Source organism: Dermacentor variabilis, chromosome 8, assembly GCF_050947875.1.
Source record: "Dermacentor variabilis isolate Ectoservices chromosome 8, ASM5094787v1, whole genome shotgun sequence".
Lineage (NCBI taxonomy): Eukaryota > Metazoa > Arthropoda > Arachnida > Ixodida > Ixodidae > Dermacentor > Dermacentor variabilis.
The window spans coordinates 95,086,192-95,107,678 of NC_134575.1; the positions used below are offsets into that span (position 1 = coordinate 95,086,192).

A 21,487-nucleotide genomic window follows, 5' to 3' on the forward strand; every position below is an offset into this window, starting at 1 on the left:
AACATAGTCGACTTAGTCACGCCGAAGCTACAGGTTTGCGGCGACGCTCCAGGCAATGATGGCGCCCGCGGTCGCAACTGGTGGGCAAAACTTGCAGGTCAGCGGGCCGTCCTCAACAGTGTCCGCGCGGTGATGGCGAGCGACTGTACCACGTGTTCCTAGCAGAGTTGTCGGCGCTGTTAGATTTGGCGGTGGGCGAAACATTGCGGGCATTTCCATAAAACGGCTCAGGTAGGTCGGCGTGCGAGGTGTTGAGGGCCACGAGTTGCGATAGTATCCGGCGACAGATGAAACATCGTCTGGTCGTCCGCGGTTCTCCACTTAGTCGGGTTGCGATAGCGTGGAGAGGAGCATGGGGGTGGACTGAAAATAGTAGAAGGTCGTTCGTTGGTTCTGGGGTTGGCGACAGCACAGGCAGAATGTAGGCCAAAGTTTTCAAGTTCCTGCCGAATGATGGCTTGCACGAGGGGAACTTGAAAAGAGGTAGCATCATGGCTACGCGAACCGAAAGCTGCGGGCGCCATCGCGTCCTGTTCACGTCGAACGATTCGCGCCACGCCCTCTGATGGCGACGCGTGCTGCTGTGCGAGCTGATCTTCACACGTCGACATTGCGGCAGTATTGGGAAGTCTGGTGAATGGGACCAGGACCCGTCGGCTTTTGGCCTGCTCGAATTGTCGGCACTCTTTGATGATAGCATCAACTATAGAGCAGCTTTTGCGCATGAGCAGATTAAAGGCGTCGTCAGCAATTCCTTTGAGCACATGCCCTACCTTCTCAGCTTCTGTCATGTCGTGATCGGCTACAAAGCGTCAGTACGTCCTGGATATACGAAACATAGGACTCTGTAGGGGATTGGGCACGAGAGGCCAATTCCTGCTTTGCGGCAATTTTACGGCCGGCTGGTTTGTTAAACAACTATGTTACCTTCTCTTTGCATTGGTCCCAGCTGCTCAGCTCCTCTTCATCGTTTTCGAACCACACTTTTGCCGTGCCTCTTAGGCAGAACAACAGGTTAGCTAGCATAAGTGTAGGGTCCCATCTGTTGATTCCACTCACACGTTCGTACATGGCCACCGACTCTTTAACGTCGGCGCCATCAGTCCTGCAGAAAGTTCCGGGATCCTTGGGTTATACAACCACAACCGAAGGAGGCAGCGACGTAGCGGGTGATGGTGACGTTGGAGGCGTCAACGGCGTTGATCTCGAGTGCTCACCGTCATTGATGGTGAGGACGGTGATGCGACATCCACTGCAGAGCTCCATTTCCAGCCGTGGTACCCGCACCTCCCACCAACATGTGACCGGGATGTTGGGAGTAGTAATAAGACTAGTAACAACATGCAGCAGCCAGCGTGTCATTTTTGACGCAATGAGACATTTTAGACGCAGCCGAGGGACATCTAACTGTGGTAGTTTTAGCGACGTACTAATTGCGTACTAATTTATTTCGACTGGTAAATAAACGCCGCGAGATATCCAAAATACCATGTGGCTGCGCCCCCACCCACATTCTAAGACAGCCGCGAAGGGCTCCACCTTTGAGTCCTAGCCTACGCACGGATTTTCTACCATCTATGGCCTCAAACCCTCTTGCAAGCGTACGTGATGCTGCCGGCAAGGTACCAATTTCCAAGTCACCAGTTTGGAGGATTCTAAATAACTCGGCCTTTCACTCGTACCACCTTAATCATTACCAATGCTTTGAAGATAGGTACCTGCAGAATTGTCTAGGTTTCTTGAACTGGGTGCTCATGAAAGCCGATGAGCCACCGGACTTTTTGAGCAACATCATGTGCACAGATGAAGGCAATCTTTGCAGAAGTGCCCAGGTAAATTTGCATAATGCACACTTTTGGAGTGACTCCAATCCTCACTGGGTAAAGCGTACTCGGCACTAGTACCAGTGGACGTTCAATGTTTGGTACGGAATTTACTCCGGTGCTATAATCAGTCCCATCTTATTTGATCATACACTGACAGAAATGCGTTACGTGGACGAAATCCTTGAAGGCGTGATGCATGAGTTTCTGAGGAAAGTCCCGCTGTCACGTCTTCCCCTTCTGTGGTATGAGAAAAGTGGGGCACCAGCACACAACAGCAGGCGAGCACGAAACTGGCCCGATGCGACTCTTCACGCGCAACAGATTAGAAGACACGGGCCTGTAAATTTGCGGGCAAGGTCACTTGACCTCTCCACTAGATTTCTTTCTTTCGGGTTATTGGAAAGATCGTGCTTACATCATTGAGACGGATGTCAGAGAAGCTTAAGGCAAAGATAATGGATGTCTGCCATTGAATTCCAGCGTTGGTCATCAAGAAAGCCACTAAATATACGCTTTCTGCGAAAGTTTTTGCTTATTTGTACTTATTTTTTTCTATAATCAACTATTGTGTGATTTGCCTCCGTATTTACCTTTCCCCTCGCCTCTGCAATGTACAACCGTACCTTGAGGGTATAATAAATAAATAAATAAATAAATAAATAAATAAATGATAAACCGGCCTCACTACTATGTAGCTGCAGAAGGAAATCTATTCGAACACGTGCTCTTGGCAGCTGTAGGTGTTCGATGGCGCTTTCGAATTCATAGATAGTAAAGACACACTGAAATCTTATGTTCTTTCTTTCTTGTGCAGACGTCCCGATTGCCAATTGGGTACACTTAGGAGTGGTTTACTTTCATTTTGAACACATCTCTATTGCCTATTTTGTAGAGAAGTTGGATACATAATTACAATTACCAAAATTAGGTCTCAGTAATAGCAAAATTACTCGCAACTACCGTCCACCGCACCGGAAACAATATGCACTAGGTTTTTTTCGAGTAACGCAACTGCATTCTTTAAATCTTGGTGCATCATAGTCACTTGGGACATCCTGTATATATTTATATCCTCTGCATGAAAGTGACAATGTTTCCGTCCCTAATAAACGTTGGTAATTATTAGAAGCGTTTTTTTTAATGAGTCGTTGGCTTTGCTTACTGAAAAGAGAAGCAATACTAAGACATATCATTCACGTGCATTTGACACGCCGTAGAAAAAATACTCTGCCGAAAGGGTCACTGAAGTCTGGAGATTTTTTTTGTTGTTGTTATGCTCAAAAAAGCGCTCAAAGTCAGTTGAAGCAAGGTGAACATACATCAGCATATGAATTCTCTGGGTATAGTTTGTCCATGCCTTTAAATATAATTGGCTACCTCCTTCTCTTTCAAATATATAAGAAACTTTATCCTGTGCCTATATTTGAATACAATATGTAGAGCATGGTGTTTGCAGTGGAAATGTATAACAACGTTGAAATGAGGAAATACAGATGAGGCAGCCGTCGCTGATGCTTGTGATGCGCTTGTCCTTACATTCTAAGGATTTGAAGAAATAATGCGTAAATATGAATTAAAACCTGTGCATGTCCGCGCCAAAAATTAAGCAGTAGGCTATTAGCCACAATAATTTTTTTAGTTAATAGGCTGAGGCAACTGCAAAGAAACTTCAGATGATGTGGTTGACAAGACTCTGGCAATGACACTTTAGGTGGGGGGAGGGCTGTGATCCCTCTGGAAAACTCAGGAGAGGGCTCGGGCCCCGGAGACTTCGACACCCCCTCCCCCCGTTGTGGGCACCTATGGTCGTGCTCAAGTCGCGGGTCCACTCTTACCTTATACCTCCCCTTACCTGGTGCAGTGCCGTTGCGGTGACTCGAAAGAGTTATTGCGTTTTGTACCCTTACTTCTACTTCCGACCCCAACCTTGTGCGGCCAAATTGAGGACTGTCTGTGAGCGAATGAGTGTGTGACCTCTAGTCAATACCCCTGTTTTGCCCCAGCTTCCTCATCCCACCACACAAGAAACATTAAAAAAATAATTGCTAATCTCCCCCCCCTCCCACCGCGGCAGTGACCCACTATAATATGGCGCGTCCCAGAGCGCCGGCTTGAAAGCAGCGGATCGCGGTGTGCGCTGCCCAGCACTGCGTGTTCTGTATGCAGTTCCCTGTTGTTGTATTAGGGCAGCAGCTGCATTCAAAGATCGCATTACCAAGAAGCGTAATCGTGGGCCAATTCTTTTTTATTTCCGAATGATCTACGTCACTTATGCTGCAACAGAACTGCTTGTTGGCGTAGTTGGTGCTTGCTGAAAGACATGTTTTTAGCAGCAAGTTAAAACACACACACAAGGCAGTCTGCAGGTTTTATGCTGTTTTATTGCAATTTTTCTGCGATGGCATTCACATCCACAAAAACATATTGCAATAAATTATAGCCATCTATATTTGAAATTATGTATTTGTGCCTGACTTAGGCGACTTGTGTGATGCATTCAGAATGTTCAGCAGCGTAGGTCTTGGGCATTTCCTTTGCTTCATTCCTCGAAAACAAGCTGGTGAGAGCCGTGCATTCTCGGTCATCGCAATGGTCGGCTGAAGATTTTTCCCCATCCTGTGTTCTTGCTTCGTGAAGCTGCACAAGACAAAGAGAAGAAGATAGCGCATTCAAGAAATCTTACAAAACAGAGTTCACCAGCTTCTAGTCAAGGTGTACATTAGCCAGAGCTTCTGCTAAGGCCGTGTTAATATAAGGATAACAATCAGACGCAAGAAGGCAGTTAGAATAGGACTGTAAACGCCTGTTTGGTGATATCCTGCGGAGGTCAGGAGGAAACTGCGCCAATGGGAAGACCATAAAATGTGTAGAGTGAAACCATTGGTCTGTCGCGTGATATAGTACCGTATGGACTCGTGTAAGGGCCGCATCCACAACTTGGCAGCCCAAAATTTGCAGACAAAATTTTGAAAGGAGAAGGAATCAGGTTCTGTGCCCCGATGCCGCCGTCGAAGCATGGGTGAATTTTCACGCACTGCGTACTTCCGCATGCCATTAGTAGACGGCGAGAGCCGGGGTGTGCACAAGATCCCGGAGTTGCGCGAGGAACCTGCTGAGCCTGCACCATTTTGGCCAAGGTTCGATCCCGTGTAAAGGGCGCAACTCGTCAAAATTGTGGAAAGAAATCGTCATAATTCATTCAGAACAATTCGGTAGAACTCACCTCACGTAAATTGTCGACGGTAATGCGTTTACGATTCAATCGATATTGGGAGACAACGTACTGCCATTGTCGAAACGAGTTATCTATGAAGCGTGTACTGCACCGAGAGTCCTCTTTGGCGCTTTCCTAAGAAAATTCGGTGCAATATAGCGCTGCCACATAGACGATTGCGCTTGGTGTTATATAAGGCGTCGCTGCCTACCGCAGCGCCATGAGCAGGCGCGCGCTTGGAGCCGCCCGAGGGGGAAGGAAGATGGAATAAACGCAGAGGATGTCTTCATTTCTGTCGTACTGAATAATATGCACGATATAACATAATTGGCGACGAGGATTTAACAACCCATGTGCTACCGGCTTCCCCTTCATCTGTGCCGTCGTTTGCTGCATATCATCCTCTACGATGAGTATTTCGGGGCTACATCCGCCACCCCCGTTCCTGTCCTCACCTGGAGACCCAGTCATCCCATGGGAGCAATGGATTCAAGCGTTCCAGAACTACATGGTGGCGTCGGGCGCCTCCGACCTACCTGCCTTGCGTCGGAAGGCGATTCTGCTCAACTGCCTGGGCTTGGAAGGACAACGCATCTTCCAGACCCTCACGTCAGAGCACGATCCGCGCTTTTTGGCTTCGGGCGCCACCGGAGGGACGTTGACGACTCCTGCCCCAGATGAGTTTGACTGCGCTGTTGCGACACTTGAAAGTCACTACAAGAGCTCTGTCAATGTCACCGCAGCGCGTCACCGTTTCCGTCGGCGTGCACAAGCCCCAGGTGAGACAGCGCTCGATTACGTCACCGCGCTACGAGGTCTCGTAGGAGCTTGCAACTTCGGTGACTTGGCGGACGACATGATGCGCGACCAGCTTATAGAAAAAACTAATAGCGAATACTTGCGTGAACATCTTTTACTGGAAGAGTCTCTTACGCTTTCTCGGGCCCTTACCATTGCGAGACAGCATGATCAGGCGACTAGAGAAGCGACAGAACTTGTACGACATGAAGCACAAGTGCATCACGTTGAAAACACAAACACGTCAAATATGCGAGAAAAGCACTGTGGCACGTGCACGTGCTATAAGACGCCAACTGAAAGTCGTCGAGCTCTGAAAGAGCAAGAATGTTATCGTTGTGGCTATTTGGGCCATCTGGCGAATAGCCCTCACTGCAAAGCTAAGACACATAAGTGCCGCAGATGTGGAAAGACTGGCCATCTGGAAAAGGTGTGCAAGTCTTCCGGAAAGTCTGACAAGAAAATTCAGCATGTCACAGAAGGCGACGCAGATACAGCTGACACGGACGATCACATAAGTGTTTGTCACATCTGGAGCCGTAAGAAGGGCATTTATGCAGTGTTGGAAATTGCAGGAATTTCCGTATCGTTCCTGATTGACACTGGATCATCGGTTTCAATCCTAGCCGAAGAACTTTACCGACGTCATTTCGATACTGTATTTCCTCTGACATCAACCTCCGTCCAGCTGCTCGATTATTCTAAGTCGGCCATTCCTATAAAAGGATGTTTCATTGCTCCAGTTTCATTTCATGGCCGATGCGCTTCTGTCCTTCTGTACGTTGTGTCGGGAGGAACAACAATTCTTGGTTTAGATGGCATCGCGGCTCTGGATATGAAGATTCAAGGGTCACCTCTCAGGTGTCTGCTAATGACGCAAGAAACTCCTGTGCTCCCTCCTGAATTACGTTCCGAGTTCGAGCACTTGTTTGAAAAGCAGCTAGGAACTGTCAAAGGTTTCACTCACAAGGTCAGAGTTCGCGCATCTGTGCAGCCAGTGGCCAGCAAACTGAGACGACTACCACTCGTCATTCGTGAACAAGTCTCGGCAGAACTACAAAAATTAGAAGCTCAGGACATCATTGAGCGCGTCGATTCTTCAGAGTGGGTCTCGCCAATTGTCGTAGCCAGAAAAAAGGATGGCTCGATTCGCATGTGCGTAGACCTACGAGAGCCAAACAAAGCTATAGTAGTGGACAGTTTTCCCCTGCCACAAACTGAGGAACTTTTGAACAGCTTGGCTGGTGCACAGCGATTCTCCAAGCTAGATTTAGCTTCTGCATACCACCAGTTACCACTAAGTCCAGAGAGTCGTGATCTCACGACGTTTATAACGCACGACGGACTATTTCGCTTTAAGAGGGTGTGCTTCGGACTGGCATCGGCACCGTCAGCGTTTCAGAAGATGATGCACATGATTCTCCAAGGATGCAAATGCGTCTTGTTCTACATTGACGACATAATCGTGTACGGACGCTCCAGAGAGGATCACTTGGTCAATTTGCGCACTGTTTTGAAACGGCTCTCTGACGCTGGTCTCAGGCTCAACTATAAATGTGTTTTTGACGTCACTGAGTTGACTTTCCTGGGCCATGTTGTCAGCGCAAAAGGGTTATTCCCACTGATGTCATCTATCGAGGCGATAACCAAGGCACCATCACCTACAAATATTAATGAACTTCGCTCGCTGCTGGGCCTCGCAGGCTTCTACTCCAAGTTCATCCCGCATTTTTCTGATGTTGTGGAGCCAATGCGTGTTTTGCTTCGAGGAAACGCGCCTTTCGCTTGGACTGCGGCAGCCCAAACCGGCTTGGAGCAGCTGAAAACGTTGATAACATCTTGCGAAGTTCTTCACCTTTTTGATCCTGAGTTACCCGTGTACGTTACAACTGATGCCTCGGGATACGGATTAGGTGCTGTACTGCAGCAGGATAACGGAACATCACTGCAAACTGTCGCGTTCGCCTCACGCACTCTTCAACCGCATGAACGGAAGTACTCCGTCGGTGAACGTGAGGCCCTTGCCTGCGTCTGGGCTTGCGAGCACTGGCACGTTTACCTGTGGGGCCGACCTTTCACCTTGCGGACAGACCACGCTGCTTTGGTTACGCTCCTCTCAACGAAAGGCACAGGTCACCGTCCGTTAAGGATTGCGCGCTGGTCATCACGGTTGCTGTGCTACAACTACACCATGGAATACAGGAAGGGTAGCGAAAATGTCGTGGCTGACGCACTCTCCCGGCTGCCCGTACAGAGTTTCATCCAGGATGCACCCGAAGAAGAATTTATATGTCTCTTGTCCCCAGTAGTTACCATGCAAGAGCTTCAAGAAGCAAGTGCCGCCGATCAGGCTATCTCTCAAGTTAAGCAGTTTCACAGAACTTCTTGGCCTGACAAGAAATCCTTGTCAAAAGAGCTGCTACCTTACTTTCACGTGCGATCTGAACTCTCTGTTGTTAGCGACATTCTTTGCCGGGGTGACAGGATTGTCGTGCCTTCCGCTTTGACCCGCCGTCTTATGGATCTGGCTCATGAGTCACACCCAGGAATTAGTCGTACCAAAGCTCGTCTTAGGGAGTCATATTGGTGGCCGTGCATGGATAATCACATTGAAGAACTTGTACGCACATGTGTAGCCTGCCAGTCATGTGACAAATCAGCGCGTACATCTGCAGCACCAATGCAACCCGTGACTTTTCCCGAGAAAGCCTGGGACAAAGTTGCTATCGACATTGTGGGACCTTTCACGCAAGCTCCAGCTGACTGTCGATTTGCCATTACGCTTATTGATTATCACAGCAAGTGGCCAGAGGTGACTTTCGTACGCGATGCGACCACGTCTACAGTGACCAAATTCCTACTTGAACTTTTCGCAAGAGAAGGATATCCACGTGGTGTCGTATCCGACCATGGACCGCAATTTTCTTCAGCGAGTTTTGAAGATTTTCTGACAGAGCGCGGAATCGCCCATTACTACTCTTCTGTGTATTACCCACAAGCTAACGGCTTAGTGGAAAGATTTAACAGGGTATTAAAGTCCTATATTCAATTAGCCCTGTGAGATAAGAACAGCGATGTTCGATTACCTACAAACATATCGCTGTACGCCTCATGCGACTACTGGTGTGGCACCCGCTATTCTTCTTCATGGACGCCAACCTCGCACCAGACTTGACATTGTGGGATTTCCTGACAGATGTTTCACCGATGACCCTTCAAAAGCACTACAGCAGTTGAGAGAGCGCATCAAGAACAAGCAACTGACGTCGAAGCGCTACACCGATCAAAAACGCGGTGCCAAGGAACCCAACTTCGCCGTGGGTGACTACGTGCGGGTTAAATTACCTGCAGTTCATGGGAAGTTATCTTCACAGTTTTCTGCGCCTAAGAAAATTATTGGAAAGCGCGGACCCGCCTCTTACCTATTGGAGGATGGGCGGGTGTGCAATGCTTCCAAATTAGCGGCCGTTCACCCTGAAGCTATCAGCAGAATGAAATTAGGTACCACTGCTGTCATGACCTGGTCACCGGCATCCGATCACTCAACTAGTGCGGCTGTAAGCAATTCATCACAACCTGGCACATCAAGCGCAGATAAGGCACCCCTGATTCCTGAACCACCTGCTGCAGGGCGCACGCAAAAAGCTTCAGGTAATTTGCCAAGTTGCGAAGAGCGCGTGAGGAGAAGCGCCCGCAACAAGAAGACACCAAAGAAGCTGCATGATTACATCAGGAAGTAACAGACAATTTTTTTTTTCTTTCACGAGGGGATATGTTATATAAGGCGTCGCTGCCTACCGCAGCGCCATGAGCAGGCGCGCGCTTGGAGCCGCCCGAGGGGGAAGGAAGAAGATGGAATAAACGCAGAGGATGTCTTCATTTCTGTCGTACTGAATAATATGCACGATATAACACTTGGCTTCATCAACTTATCACCTTATCAACATCAACTTATTTCCGGAAGTTGATGTCGGAAACGGTCCCAACAAGTCCATCCAGATCTGCTGAAAAGGTCGGTAAGGAGGCTTGATCGGCTGTAGTAATCCCGTTGGCCTTGTCGGTGGTGTCTTGCGTCGCTGACAGTCTCGGCATGTCTTGACGTAACGGGCGACATCGGCGATTGTATGCCGCCAATAATACCTTTCTTGTACCCTCGATATCGTCCGGAAAAAACCGAGGTGCCCAGCAGTCGGATCGTCATGTAGGGCGTGCAGTACTTCTGGACGCAGCGCCGATGGAACAACAACAAGGTAGTTGGCGCGGACTTGTGAAAAGCTCTTCTTTACGAGTAGGTTGTTTTGAAGCGTGAACGAAGACAATCCAAGCTTAAATGCCCTAGGGACAACGTGAGGTGTGCCCTTCCAAATACTCGACTAGGGCTTTTAGCTCCGGGTCTGCTCGCTGCTGTTCAGCGAAGTCTTGCGCGCTTATTATTCCAAGGAAGGCGTCGTCATCCTCGTCATCTTGCGGCGGCGGGTCAACGGGGGCGCGTGATAGGCAATAGGCATCTGAGTGTTTTCGTCCGGACTTGTATGTTACAGTGATGTCGTATTCTTCTAGTCTGAGGCTCCACCGTGCCAGCCGTCCTGAAGGGTCCTTTAAGTTAGCTAGCCAACACAACGCGTGATGATCGCTGGCCACTTTGTATGGCCTGCCATATAGGTAAGGGCGAAATTTCGCTGTTGCCCAAACGATGGCGAGGCATTCCTTTTCGGTTGTAGAATAATCGCCTTCCGCTTTTGACAACGACCGGCTAGCGTAAGCTATCACGTGTTCATGTCAATCTTTTCTCTGGACTAGAACGGCACCGAGGCCTAGCCTACTGGCGTCAGTGTGTATTTCGGTATCGGCGTGCTCGTCGAAGTGCGCAAGTACGGGCGGCGACTGCATGCGTCGTTTGAGTTCTTGAAATGCGTCGGCCTGCGGCGTTTCCCACTTGAACTCGACGTCACATTTAGTTAGCTGTGTCAGCGGCTCAGCGATGCGTGAAAAGTCCTTGACAAATCGCCTGTAGTAGGCACACATGCCAAGAAATCTACGCACTGGCTTCTTGTCGATTAGCGGCGGGAACTTTGCGATGACAGCTGTCTTCTGCGGGTTGGGGCGGACTCCAGACTTGCTGATGACGTGGCCTAGGAACAGAAGCTCATCGTAAGGGAAGCGGCACTTTTCTGGCTTCAGAGTGAGCCCTGATGACTTGATGGCCTCTAGTACTGTTGCAAGCCGCCTAAGGTGATCGTCGAAATTTCTGGCGAAGACAACGACGTCATCCAAGTAAACGAGACAGGTCTGCCACTTCAATCCTGCTAAAACCGTGTCCATCACGCGCTGGAACGTTGCAGGCGCCAAGCACAGTGAAAATGGCTGTAGAGGCTGTCTGGGGTGATGAAGGCGGTCTTTTCGCGATCTCTTTCGTCGACTTCTATTTGCCAATAGCCAGACTTGAGGTCCATCGACGAGAAGCATTTAGCGTTGCAGAGCCGATCCAATGCGTCGTCTATCCGTGAGAGGGGGTATACGTCCTTCTTCGTGATCTTGTTGAGACGACGATAATCGACGCAGAAACGTAGGGTTCCGTCATTTTTCTTCGCCAGGACAACAGTGGATGCCCACGGGCTTTTCGACGGCTGGGTGATGTCGTCGCGCAGCATGTCGTCGACTTGTTCTCTTATAGCTTCACGTACTCGCGGCGAAACTCGGTAAGGGCTCTGGCGGAGTATTCAAGCGCACTCCTCGGTGATTATGCAATGCTTGGCGAGTGGTGTTTGTCGAATCCTCAGTGACGTCGAAAAGCAGCCTTTGTATCGTCGGAGCAGACTTCTGAGCTGCTGTTGCTTAATCACGGGGAGACTTGGATTAATGTCATATCCTGGTTCGGGAACCATGGTCGTCGGGGTAGATGCGGCGGAATCCGAGAGGACAAACGCATTACTGGTTTCCAGAATTTCCTCGATGTACGCGATCGTCGTGCCCTTGTTGATGTGCTTGAACTCCTGGCTGAAGTTTGCCAGCAACACTTGAGTTTTCCCTCCATGCAGTCGAGCGATCCCTCTTGCGACGCAAATTTTACGGTCTAGCAGTAGACGTTGGTCGCCTTCGATGACGCCTTCTACGTCAGCGGGTGTTTCGGTGCCGACCGAAATAACAATGCTGGAGCGAGGAGGGATGCTTGCTTGACCTTCGAGCACACTCAAGGCGTGGTGAATACGAGGGCTCTCCGACGGTATCGCTTTATCTTCCTACAGCGTTATTGACTTCGACTTCAGGTCGATGATTGCGCCGTGTTGGTTCAGGAAGTCTATACCGAGAATGACGTGCCGTGAACACTGTTGGAGGATAACGAAGGTGGCAGGGTAAGTTCGGTCATGAATGGTTATTCTTGCCGTGCAGATTCCAGTCGGTGTGATGAGGTGTCCTCCAGCGGTCCGAATTTGAGGGCCTACCCATGCGGTCTTAACTTTATTCAACTGGGCGGCGATATGTCCACTCATTACGGAGTAACCGGCCCCTGTGTCCACTAAGGCGGTAACTGCGTGGCCGTCGAGAAGCACGTCGAGGTCGGTGGTTCTTTGTCTGGCATTGCAGTTAGGTCTTGGCGTTGGATCACGGCTGCGTCATGTTGAACTCAAGTTGGAACGTCGCGTCGTCAAGTCGTCTTTCGTCGGTGTAGTCTTGGCTTCCTGACTTCGTCGAGACGGCGGCGTGTCGTTATTATGTCGTCGAGATGGTCTCTTCGTCGTCTCCGTCGGCAGCGGAGGATCTTCGTCAGTTCGACCAAGAGGAACCGCACCTCCATCGGTTGCTGCTTTTAGTTTTCCGGATATGGGCTCGCAGAGCGGCCCCGGGCTGGGCCGTTGTATGGTCGGCGCTGCGGCGACAGGTAGCGGCCTGGTGACTGCGAACGGGACGGTCGTCGAGCGCTCCACTGAGTGGCGGCGATGTAGTCGGCGATATCGCGAGGTCGTTCGCCAATCTGAGGTCGCGGCGCGTTAAGAGGAAGCTTTAGCTCGGGCCCAACTCCGACGCGGCCTATTCAAATACATGTAAAACGCAAAAACGTTTTTATGAGATAACCCCTGGACCGATTTTGATGAACTTTGTCGCATTTGAAAGAGAAAGTTAAATTCTAGTGACTGTTGGAAGCGGAATTTCGATTTAGGGCTTGAATTTTCTTAAAACGATTTTCAAGTATTTGACCGTTTGAAAAAAATAGAAGCACGAAGTTTATAAATTCATAGCTCTGCATCAAGAACCGATATCGCGGTTCTGCAAACGGCATCCATTAGATCATTCAAAGCGGACAAATTCAATATGTCATTTTACATCTTACGTGAATTTGTTACGTTGGTTACAACGGTTTTGCAAAAGTTGTATTTCTCTATTATTAAATTTTTTTATATTCATGTGTAACACATCAATTTTGTCCGCTTTAGATGTACTATTAGATGCAATTCACAGAATTGTATTATCATTTTTCGTTGTTGAGTTACAGAGTTGTAAACTTGATAGTTTCGTTTTTTGAAAATTTTCGATTTTTGCCAATTTTTAATAAAAAATTGACAATCTAACTCAAAAATTCGAAACCAACAGTCACTAGATTTTAAGTTTGTCTTTTAAATGCAACAAACCTCGTCAAATTTGGTGCAGTGGTTGCCGAGAAAAACGAATTCTCCTTTTACATGTATTTAGATAGGAGCACTTGAGCTAAAGCTTCCTCTTAACGGCGAACCCACGAAGTCCCATCTCCCGGAATGGGCTTCAGCGGTAGATGTGCCCGGCTTCTCCGCAGTGATAGAAAAGTGGACGAGGGTCGGGGGCTCGCCAAATGTCCGTCTTCCTCGCGTAGCTTCGCTGGGTGACGGGTGGGCGTGCTGGCGGCGGCGGCGATGGACGACGGAATTGCGGCGTTACGGGGCCCTGGCTTTGTCGCGGAGGGGGACCTTGATGGCGGGCGACGGCGGCGTAGGTCATCGCTTCCGGCTGAGGTTGCGGTGATCGTGGTTGCACCTCAGGGACTCCAAGCGATCGCTGAACCTCTTCTTTGACGATTTCAGCGATTGGATCCACTTGGGACTGCGACCTTGAGTAGAACTTCTGCAGCTCCTCCCGTACGACCGCTCTGATCGTCGTAGGTCGTCGGTAGCCAGTGATTGAACCCCGGCGTAGTTTGTAGAGTTCGTGCGGCGATCGAATTGCCGGTTTCGGATCTCGAGTGTCTTCTCAATGTTCGTCGCCTCACGAAGAAACTCTTCGACGGTCTTCGGTGGGCTTCTTACCATCCCGGCGAAAAGTTCCTCCTTTACACCACGCATCAGTAGGCGGACTTTCTTCTCCTCGGCCACATCCGGGTCGGCGTGGCGGAACAAACGGCTCATTTCTTCCGTAAAAATGGCAACGTTCTCGTTTGGTAGCTGCACTCGGGAGTCCAGCATAGCTTCGGCTCTTTCCTTGCGCATGACGCTTGTAAAGGTGCGCAGGAAGCCGCTACGGAACAGGTCCCACGTTGTCAAGGTCGACTCCCTGTTCTCAAACCACGTTCTGGCAGCGTTTTCTAAGGCGAAGTAGACATGCCGCAGCTTGTCGTCGGAGTCCCAGTTGTTGAATGTCGCGATTCGTTCGTAGGTCTCCAGCCATGATTCCGGGTCTTTAGTCGCTGCTCCATGGAAGGTTGGTGAGTCCCGAGGTTGTTGTAGGATAACGGAGGACGCTGGGGCCGCCATTGGGGTTGTCTTGACCCCGATCTTCGTTTTCTTCTCAGGTAGAAGTCCGTGCTCTGGGGGAAGTCCTTGCAGTCTGCGGCTAACACGCTGGTCTTGGGCGATGTTGGTTCTGTCCTCGGGCTTCGGGCTTGGATCGCGGCTTTGCGGCGGCGTTGGGTACATGAACGCATAAGCACCTCCACCACATGTCACGTGGTAGTGACGGTGAAGAAAGCAGCAATAGGGTGAAATACAAAACTAACTTTTATTGGGCGAACCTGTGCCCACAAAAACAGGCTACACTTATAGCACAACGATACCGGCGAACACGGTCGGCCATCGTTGGAAATCTGAGCAGCGGGTCAAGCGCGTCGGCTTTTATACAGCAGTCGTCGAATGTTCCAGACTAAAAGACATGTTTTTGCCGCAACTGAACGCTCACAAAAGGATAACACATAAAGATAACACAGGCGGCCTATTATCCCAGCGATTATCCCAGCGATTAGTCTGGAACTAATCGCTGGGACCCGCATGTCTTCCACAAAGTTCTACACCATTTGCGTCACGCGATGAAATCAGATGCCACAGGGTTCGGCGCTAACAGACAGCGGATAGAAGCATCGATAACATTCCAGAAACTTCATATACATGCAGGCGCGTCCTGCGCTGTCCGATAGCATTTGTTAAGCGGTGAAACATGGTCACCTGGGAAAGATCAACGTGTACACGTGTCACTATTAAGGCAATTGAGGCTGTCGGCAGGTATGTCTGGCACAAAACGAATTGTGTGCGCCGATGGCTTTCGCTGTGGCATGACGGTAGACTTAAATGACGAGGACCGTCCGCTGATGTTTCTTCTCTTGGACTTGCGATATACCACTCTTTGGAAGCCTTCGTCGTCTGAGGCGTCAACGCTTGAGCAGGAGTACAGCACAGTGTCGTCGCTGTCCGTTTGACTAGGAGGGCAATTTCTCTACCTTGGGCCGGTACCTGCCGAAGCAGTCACGTCGCGTCGGCATTCTGCCGACTCCAGTTCCATTGCCGTGGCAATGGGAGCGGCGTCTCCCAGCAAAACACGGGAAAAAGCTGAAAATACTGCAGCGCGAAGGAACAGTGGTCTCTACGAGAATCACTTCGTCTTACCAATACCAATGACACAATACCAATAGACACAGAGGCTAATACACGCCTTTGCTCTATGTCACTTCACCTAAGTGGCTGGATTATTCAAATGGAAGGAGGTAGAACTTAACAAACTTGCTCTGGTGCTCAGAAAGTTTGTTAAAGTAGACCTAGGGAAACGGAGTAACGCTGCACCCGACAAACTCATGAGGCTAGGGGTGCACAACACACTGGAAAAAATTGCGGAGGCCCAACAGCTAGCGCAACACGAAAGATTGTCAAAAACACGAGCTGGAAGGAACATATTACAAAGAATAGGCGTAGAATTGAATAGTTGAAGGAGTTCAATAGAGGCTAAAGTAGAATTATGGACTGAAGTTAGTAATAAGATCAGAACCAACCCTCTCCCCAGAAACATGCATCCAGAATATATCAAAAGGAGATAGGCAAGAGCTAAAGCACTCTTGCATGAAATAGAGCAGTGGAACCCAACTGTCAGCTTTAGCTGACGCTGCCAGGGTGAAGGAAAGGAAGCATATAGAGCCATTGTATAAAATTCTCGAGGAAAATTGCAAGACGCTACCACTGTTTTTACCTACAACACCATGGCTGAACAAGGGACAGTAGCTCTCGCCATTAGGCGTAATAAGTGGGCCTGCATTTACAGCGATTCAAAATCCGCTACAAAGTGTTCTAATAAAGGCTATAGCTGGAGTTGCAGCTAAACTTTTTGAAAACAATGCGGGTTATGAAAACTGAAATACGATGGCTTCCTGTGCAGATGGGAAAGTGGAAGAGACTCCGGTAAACCTCAATGAGGTTGCTCATGACTTGGCACGAGAACTTGCTAACCGTGACAGTCACAACGGAGCCGTTCACCATCAAGCAAAGGAATGTAGAGATCATTTATTAACTTGCAATGACACTACCAAACATTACTATTTAGGACGCAGGCAATTCCCATAGCCACATTCAAAACTGATCAGGGCTTAGGCAGTCTCACTGCGCTTATTGTAAAGAGGTATATATCCCACGCCGTACCACATTAATAAAATATATCCAGAGAGGGAGACCAAGATGGAGTCCCACGGTTGTAATGGCATCATTGGAATCAGACCTATACTGGCGGGGTGTCCCGCGACTCTCCCCAACCTCGTTAAAGAATGTACACAGTGGGACAAAAGTATTCAAAGCCCATTGTTTCAAGACCAACTAAGGGCCGTCCAGAGGGCCCATGATGTCGCTGAAGGGCCTGGCCTGGCAGAAACCGGCCTTGGGTAAAAAGTAGAGCCTCCGGACCTCATTTCAATAAAAGTTTTCACAGACACACACAAAGGTGGTGAATTGTTTCATTCAAATGGGAGTCAATTATATCCGCAGACGCTGAAAGGACCTATGAGGCAGAATATTTCTTGTTGCCGTAAGAACAGGGAAGTTGCTAAAATCCTTTACATAAGAGAATACACTAAAACACTACTACCACCCGTCTCAATGATGACGGAGTCTATTCGCGGCACGCGAAAAGGAGAAGGCTCCGTCTGCTTGGTGCAGACTTCCTTGCAGTCCGCGCACAGCCGGAGGCTGACATAATTCTTAGGGAGAATGGTTTGCAAGCTTCGAAGCTGAAGAAGTTATCGTAAACCAGAATTCTATCAGAAGTCCCCCCCCCCCAATCATAAGGAACCTTGATAATCAAGCAACTTCAATTATCCAATTTAAAGAACACAATGCCGTATATAATCCTGCACCATCTAATGAGTTTAACGGGAATAGATCGGTTTGTACGCGATCGTCTATGAGAAAAGATTCAGAGCAGTAGTCATAGTGGGCACGCATTCTTTCTTTTTTGGCGTGTGAAGAAGGACCAAGGCTACTATGGCAAACTATGAAAAATTAGTTACCGGTGATGCATCATGCCGAAAGAAGCACCGTCACAGCTTCAATTTTGGCCGCTTTTTCACCACACAAATATTACTGGAGATATTGGTTGTGTAGCCACCGCTTTCATTTATGATTGTAGAGAAGGAGTGGGAGCACTAATGCCGATGGGAGCAAACGGTAGGAAGCGGCCAATAAAAAGCGAATCCTGCAAGTCCTCGACCGCGGGTTAGCTTAGGGAAACCTCCGTTTCAATAAAATATTTTAACAAGGGGATTTCTTTTCCCTAGGAGAACGGTGGATTCGCCAATTGTTGACACGATGAAGACCTTGTGGTATGGATTCCGTAGTAATGCCGCATTGAAGAATTAGGTTGCTCACGCGCTGCTCTCAGACACATTGCTGCATCTTTAGTTAGAAGTTCCCTCGATCACCTAAAAGTGATTATCTACACAAAATGAAACTACCCCATAATTTAATTATACCAGACACATACATTAGCGGCAAGCACCAGAGGCATTCAAATGTGTCACTGGTGCCAACCTGACGCATCTTCGGAAGGCTTTTCGCACACAATAATGCAAAATAATGATTTCGATCTCGAAATTTATCAATCCAGCTTATATTTAGACAAAACCTATGTGTGATATGAATTTAAGTTTAAGGTGAGCGTGTGGCTAATGTTAGCATTTGCGGTAGTTCCGCCAGCCGCTTGTACACTAGTGAACCCATGCTCAGGCTGCCATTTATCTTTTTCGGCTTTCACTGCCTTAATACTACAGATACGAACAATTCCATAGGAAAGTCCCCTCACCTGAACGATACGTCGGGAAAACTTGAAGCGTCTCAAGACGTTCAAAAACGGGGTACTGGTTAGATGCAAGTTGTTCTTCGTTTCCTTAGCCCCACCTGCGACAAATAAAATGGCGGTTCAAGTACACTGCGATTTAAGAGTAAATCGCCAGGAAATTCAGTGGCGCTTTGGCAGAAAATTGCTGGCAGAAAAAGGTAGCCCCCTCATCTGCAGGCAACAACATTGCATTCCTGCACTACTGTCGGCTGTAGAGATCCTAGGGTTAAACGCGCTTTCTATAGCCCAGCGGCAGCGTATGAAAACTCACAAAAAAGAAGTATGTATTATGCATTTTCACATAACTAGGAATCAATCAGGTCTTTCCGCACAATCTACGACGTTAACTAGCTGAAAATTCAAAAGAGCACTTACCTGTGACGAGGCTGAAGACTGTGCCCAGAATAATCGTGAGTAGCTCACCAGACAGGGCCATCCAGTAGAAAGACAATCGGTATAGCGGGAAGACGTAAGGGAGGCTGCACAAGATATTGGGATGGCGCAATAACGTGTAAATTTTACGGTCCTTCATCATGTACATTATGACAGTAAACGCCCCGCAGGGTAACTATTAGATGGTACTCTAGGAGCATAAAGGTACCTAAATGTGACTGAAAGCCACTGAAGTGTTCACACCCTGAACAGCTCCGACTAAGTAACGGTCAGCGTCAAGTAGCTCATTTTTAGCGGCGCCAAGTTGGCATAATGCATCGGCCATGATAACTCGGTTAAGATGCCTACTTATGTGGGTATTACTGCGATGCCCTTAGTTTAGGCTACTCCAAACGTTACCCAAGCTAGATGACCGGCGCACCTTAATCACGTTTTACGTTGCTTACAACGCCTCCAAAAAAAGAGGCGCCACTCAATGGTGAAAGTGAACACGTTAGCTTGAGCACCCGTCCATTGACAAACAGTTATTACGAACGAAAGCCTTTGTGTTTTCCGCTCCTGGGACCATACTACGGAATCGTTCTGTTAGGTTAGGGCAAGGTATGAAATCTGGCACTACACAAATGGAACAGATTGCGCGGGGTCATTACAGGAGGCCAGGTAACACAGTTCTTTCACGCGAATAAGCACATTTCAATTCGCCTTCGGAGGCCAAATTCAAAGCAACTGTTAGTGCAACGCTTGGTCCTCGGGCGTCACCCGTTTTCAACTTAATAGAGGAGACGCGAATTACAAAGGGGGGTGGGGGGGGGAGGCGATCGCGGCAATCGTATAATACCAATCGAATAGAGCGTGCTTTTTTTCTGATTTATTTCCATTCAATGTTATCGAGTACTTCTTTCTGTGAAATAATATAAAGGACAGCAGTACTTCGTGCAGTCTGCATACGAAAGGACGGTTGGAAGTGCGCGTTCTTCTGACTAATTTTGTGACTTTGATAAGAGTAGGCAAAACAAAAGGAAACATATATTTAGGTAATATATATACAGAGAAGCCGAGATGGTGGAGAACAACCAGACGAGCGCTTCTTCGATCCTCGTCTTCATCTCCTTGCTGGCAACCATTGCACGTTAACCGCAGCAGTTGCACAGATGAAGCAGATCCTACAGACGAAGCAGCAACGACAGTTTCCTGTCGTTAAGTAAGCACGCCTAGCCTCAGGGAGCGCACGACGTGGCTTCTTGATTTACGGACAGCAACTTATTTTTCCACTCTCACCGTGTGTGCATTTCATAAAAGGAATTTCTAGTGCTGTAGTACTCCTTCGACGCCCACTCTACTCCTTGCGTCTGGTGGAGCTCTGCTGGGCCTCTGTCATTGTCCTCGCTGTCGTAGTGTGCCGAATACGATCAGATTTGCTTTCTTTGTGACTTACAATCGTCTGCGGTGACCTGAAATTCAACTGTTAACGGCATCAACTGTGCCACTTGAGGCGAAGAAGCGCTTTCGTGCCTTTGCATTTGTTTAGCAATTCAAAATATTCCATATCAGTTTCCATTCTCAAAGTTTGTTTATCTCAAATATTCGTTTTCGATTTCGTTAGAAGTACTTACTGTACGAACACATTTACTAATGATAAATAGAATGTGGTAGTTGAACAACGCCTGGTATGAGAGCTGTTTCCTTTTTGAATGTCAGTCGAAAATACCCTTTGTAAAGAGAGAAATTGAGAAATTCTGGCTCTTTAGCCATAGTTTCCTGCTGATTGACATTCATATAATTATTTGTTACTGCCAGCCAGCACGAAAAATTTCTTCTACCTGGCCTATGATTTGGTTTGATGAGCAAGGTTGTGTCGGCGGTTATGCCAAATGCAAAGCCTGTGACGTGTGGCGGTTGCAAGCACAAGTACACTTCTCGTGAGCGTGGCCTCCGAGATCGCAACAGCGCCACATTCTCGAGAATAATTACCATCTGAAAATTTGATCGGTGTCCCGCATTCCTACATGTGCCCATAGACGCTAGGGCACCTGGTGCACTGCGACCGTGGAAGACGCTCGTATTTGGTTGGATATATCTATTGTCGGAGTTCAAAGCCATAAGGTAGCCGCACCATTCATATAATGTATTTGAATATCGGGTAGTGTGTTCAAAGAGGACTCACGGCTGCCGCACCCAATGTCCAAAGCCACGAGGTGGCGCCACCAGAGCTAGGACTGTCACATCACGCACCGCTTTCGATGCGCTATGGCACTTTGCCTAAGTCGCGCCTAAAAATTTGCTTTTTAACTGCTAACACGTCAACGCTAACATGTCCCTGCTTCGATGGCCTTGCCCAAATCATTTACGCTGCTTTCTCATGTGGAGCCATCACGGCGTTCAACAAGAGAGCTCATTTCTTCATCAAGCTCTACATAGTCTGAGTGACTGCCTTTGCAAGTTTATGAAATGACAGCCAGTTAAGAACAATCAGGAACTGCGTTGGTATGGGATCCTGGCTGAGCTAGGATCCGTTGGAGAACTTCTTGGAAATGCACATGCAATTCTGCCGTGTCACAGATGAAAAAATGTAACAATGAAGACCTACTCCTTCGTAAGCAGATATCATTCAAACGTTACATGATTATTATGCAAAGAGACTGGCTACCTCCCTTCTAAAGATCACAAGGTTACCAATCTATTGGATATACCAAAAGTAATTATTTAC

General features: G+C 48.3%; 1 protein-coding gene across 1 annotated transcript in view; it reads right to left on the reverse strand.

Annotated features, from left to right (window-relative positions):
- Positions 1 to 4,168: 4,168 nt before the first annotated feature.
- The window catches only part of LOC142591194 (sodium-coupled monocarboxylate transporter 1-like), a 125,517-nt gene continuing 108,198 nt past the window's right edge, over positions 4,169 to 21,487 (reverse strand). Inside the window, exons 13-15 of the mRNA XM_075703559.1 lie at positions 18,763 to 18,866; positions 18,352 to 18,446; positions 4,169 to 4,463 (exon numbers count right to left, since the gene is read on the reverse strand). Of these exons, the coding sequence (XP_075559674.1) occupies positions 4,302 to 4,463; positions 18,352 to 18,446; positions 18,763 to 18,866 (361 nt within the window). The 3' untranslated portion in view covers positions 4,169 to 4,301. The remainder of the gene's footprint in view (positions 4,464 to 18,351; positions 18,447 to 18,762; positions 18,867 to 21,487) is intronic.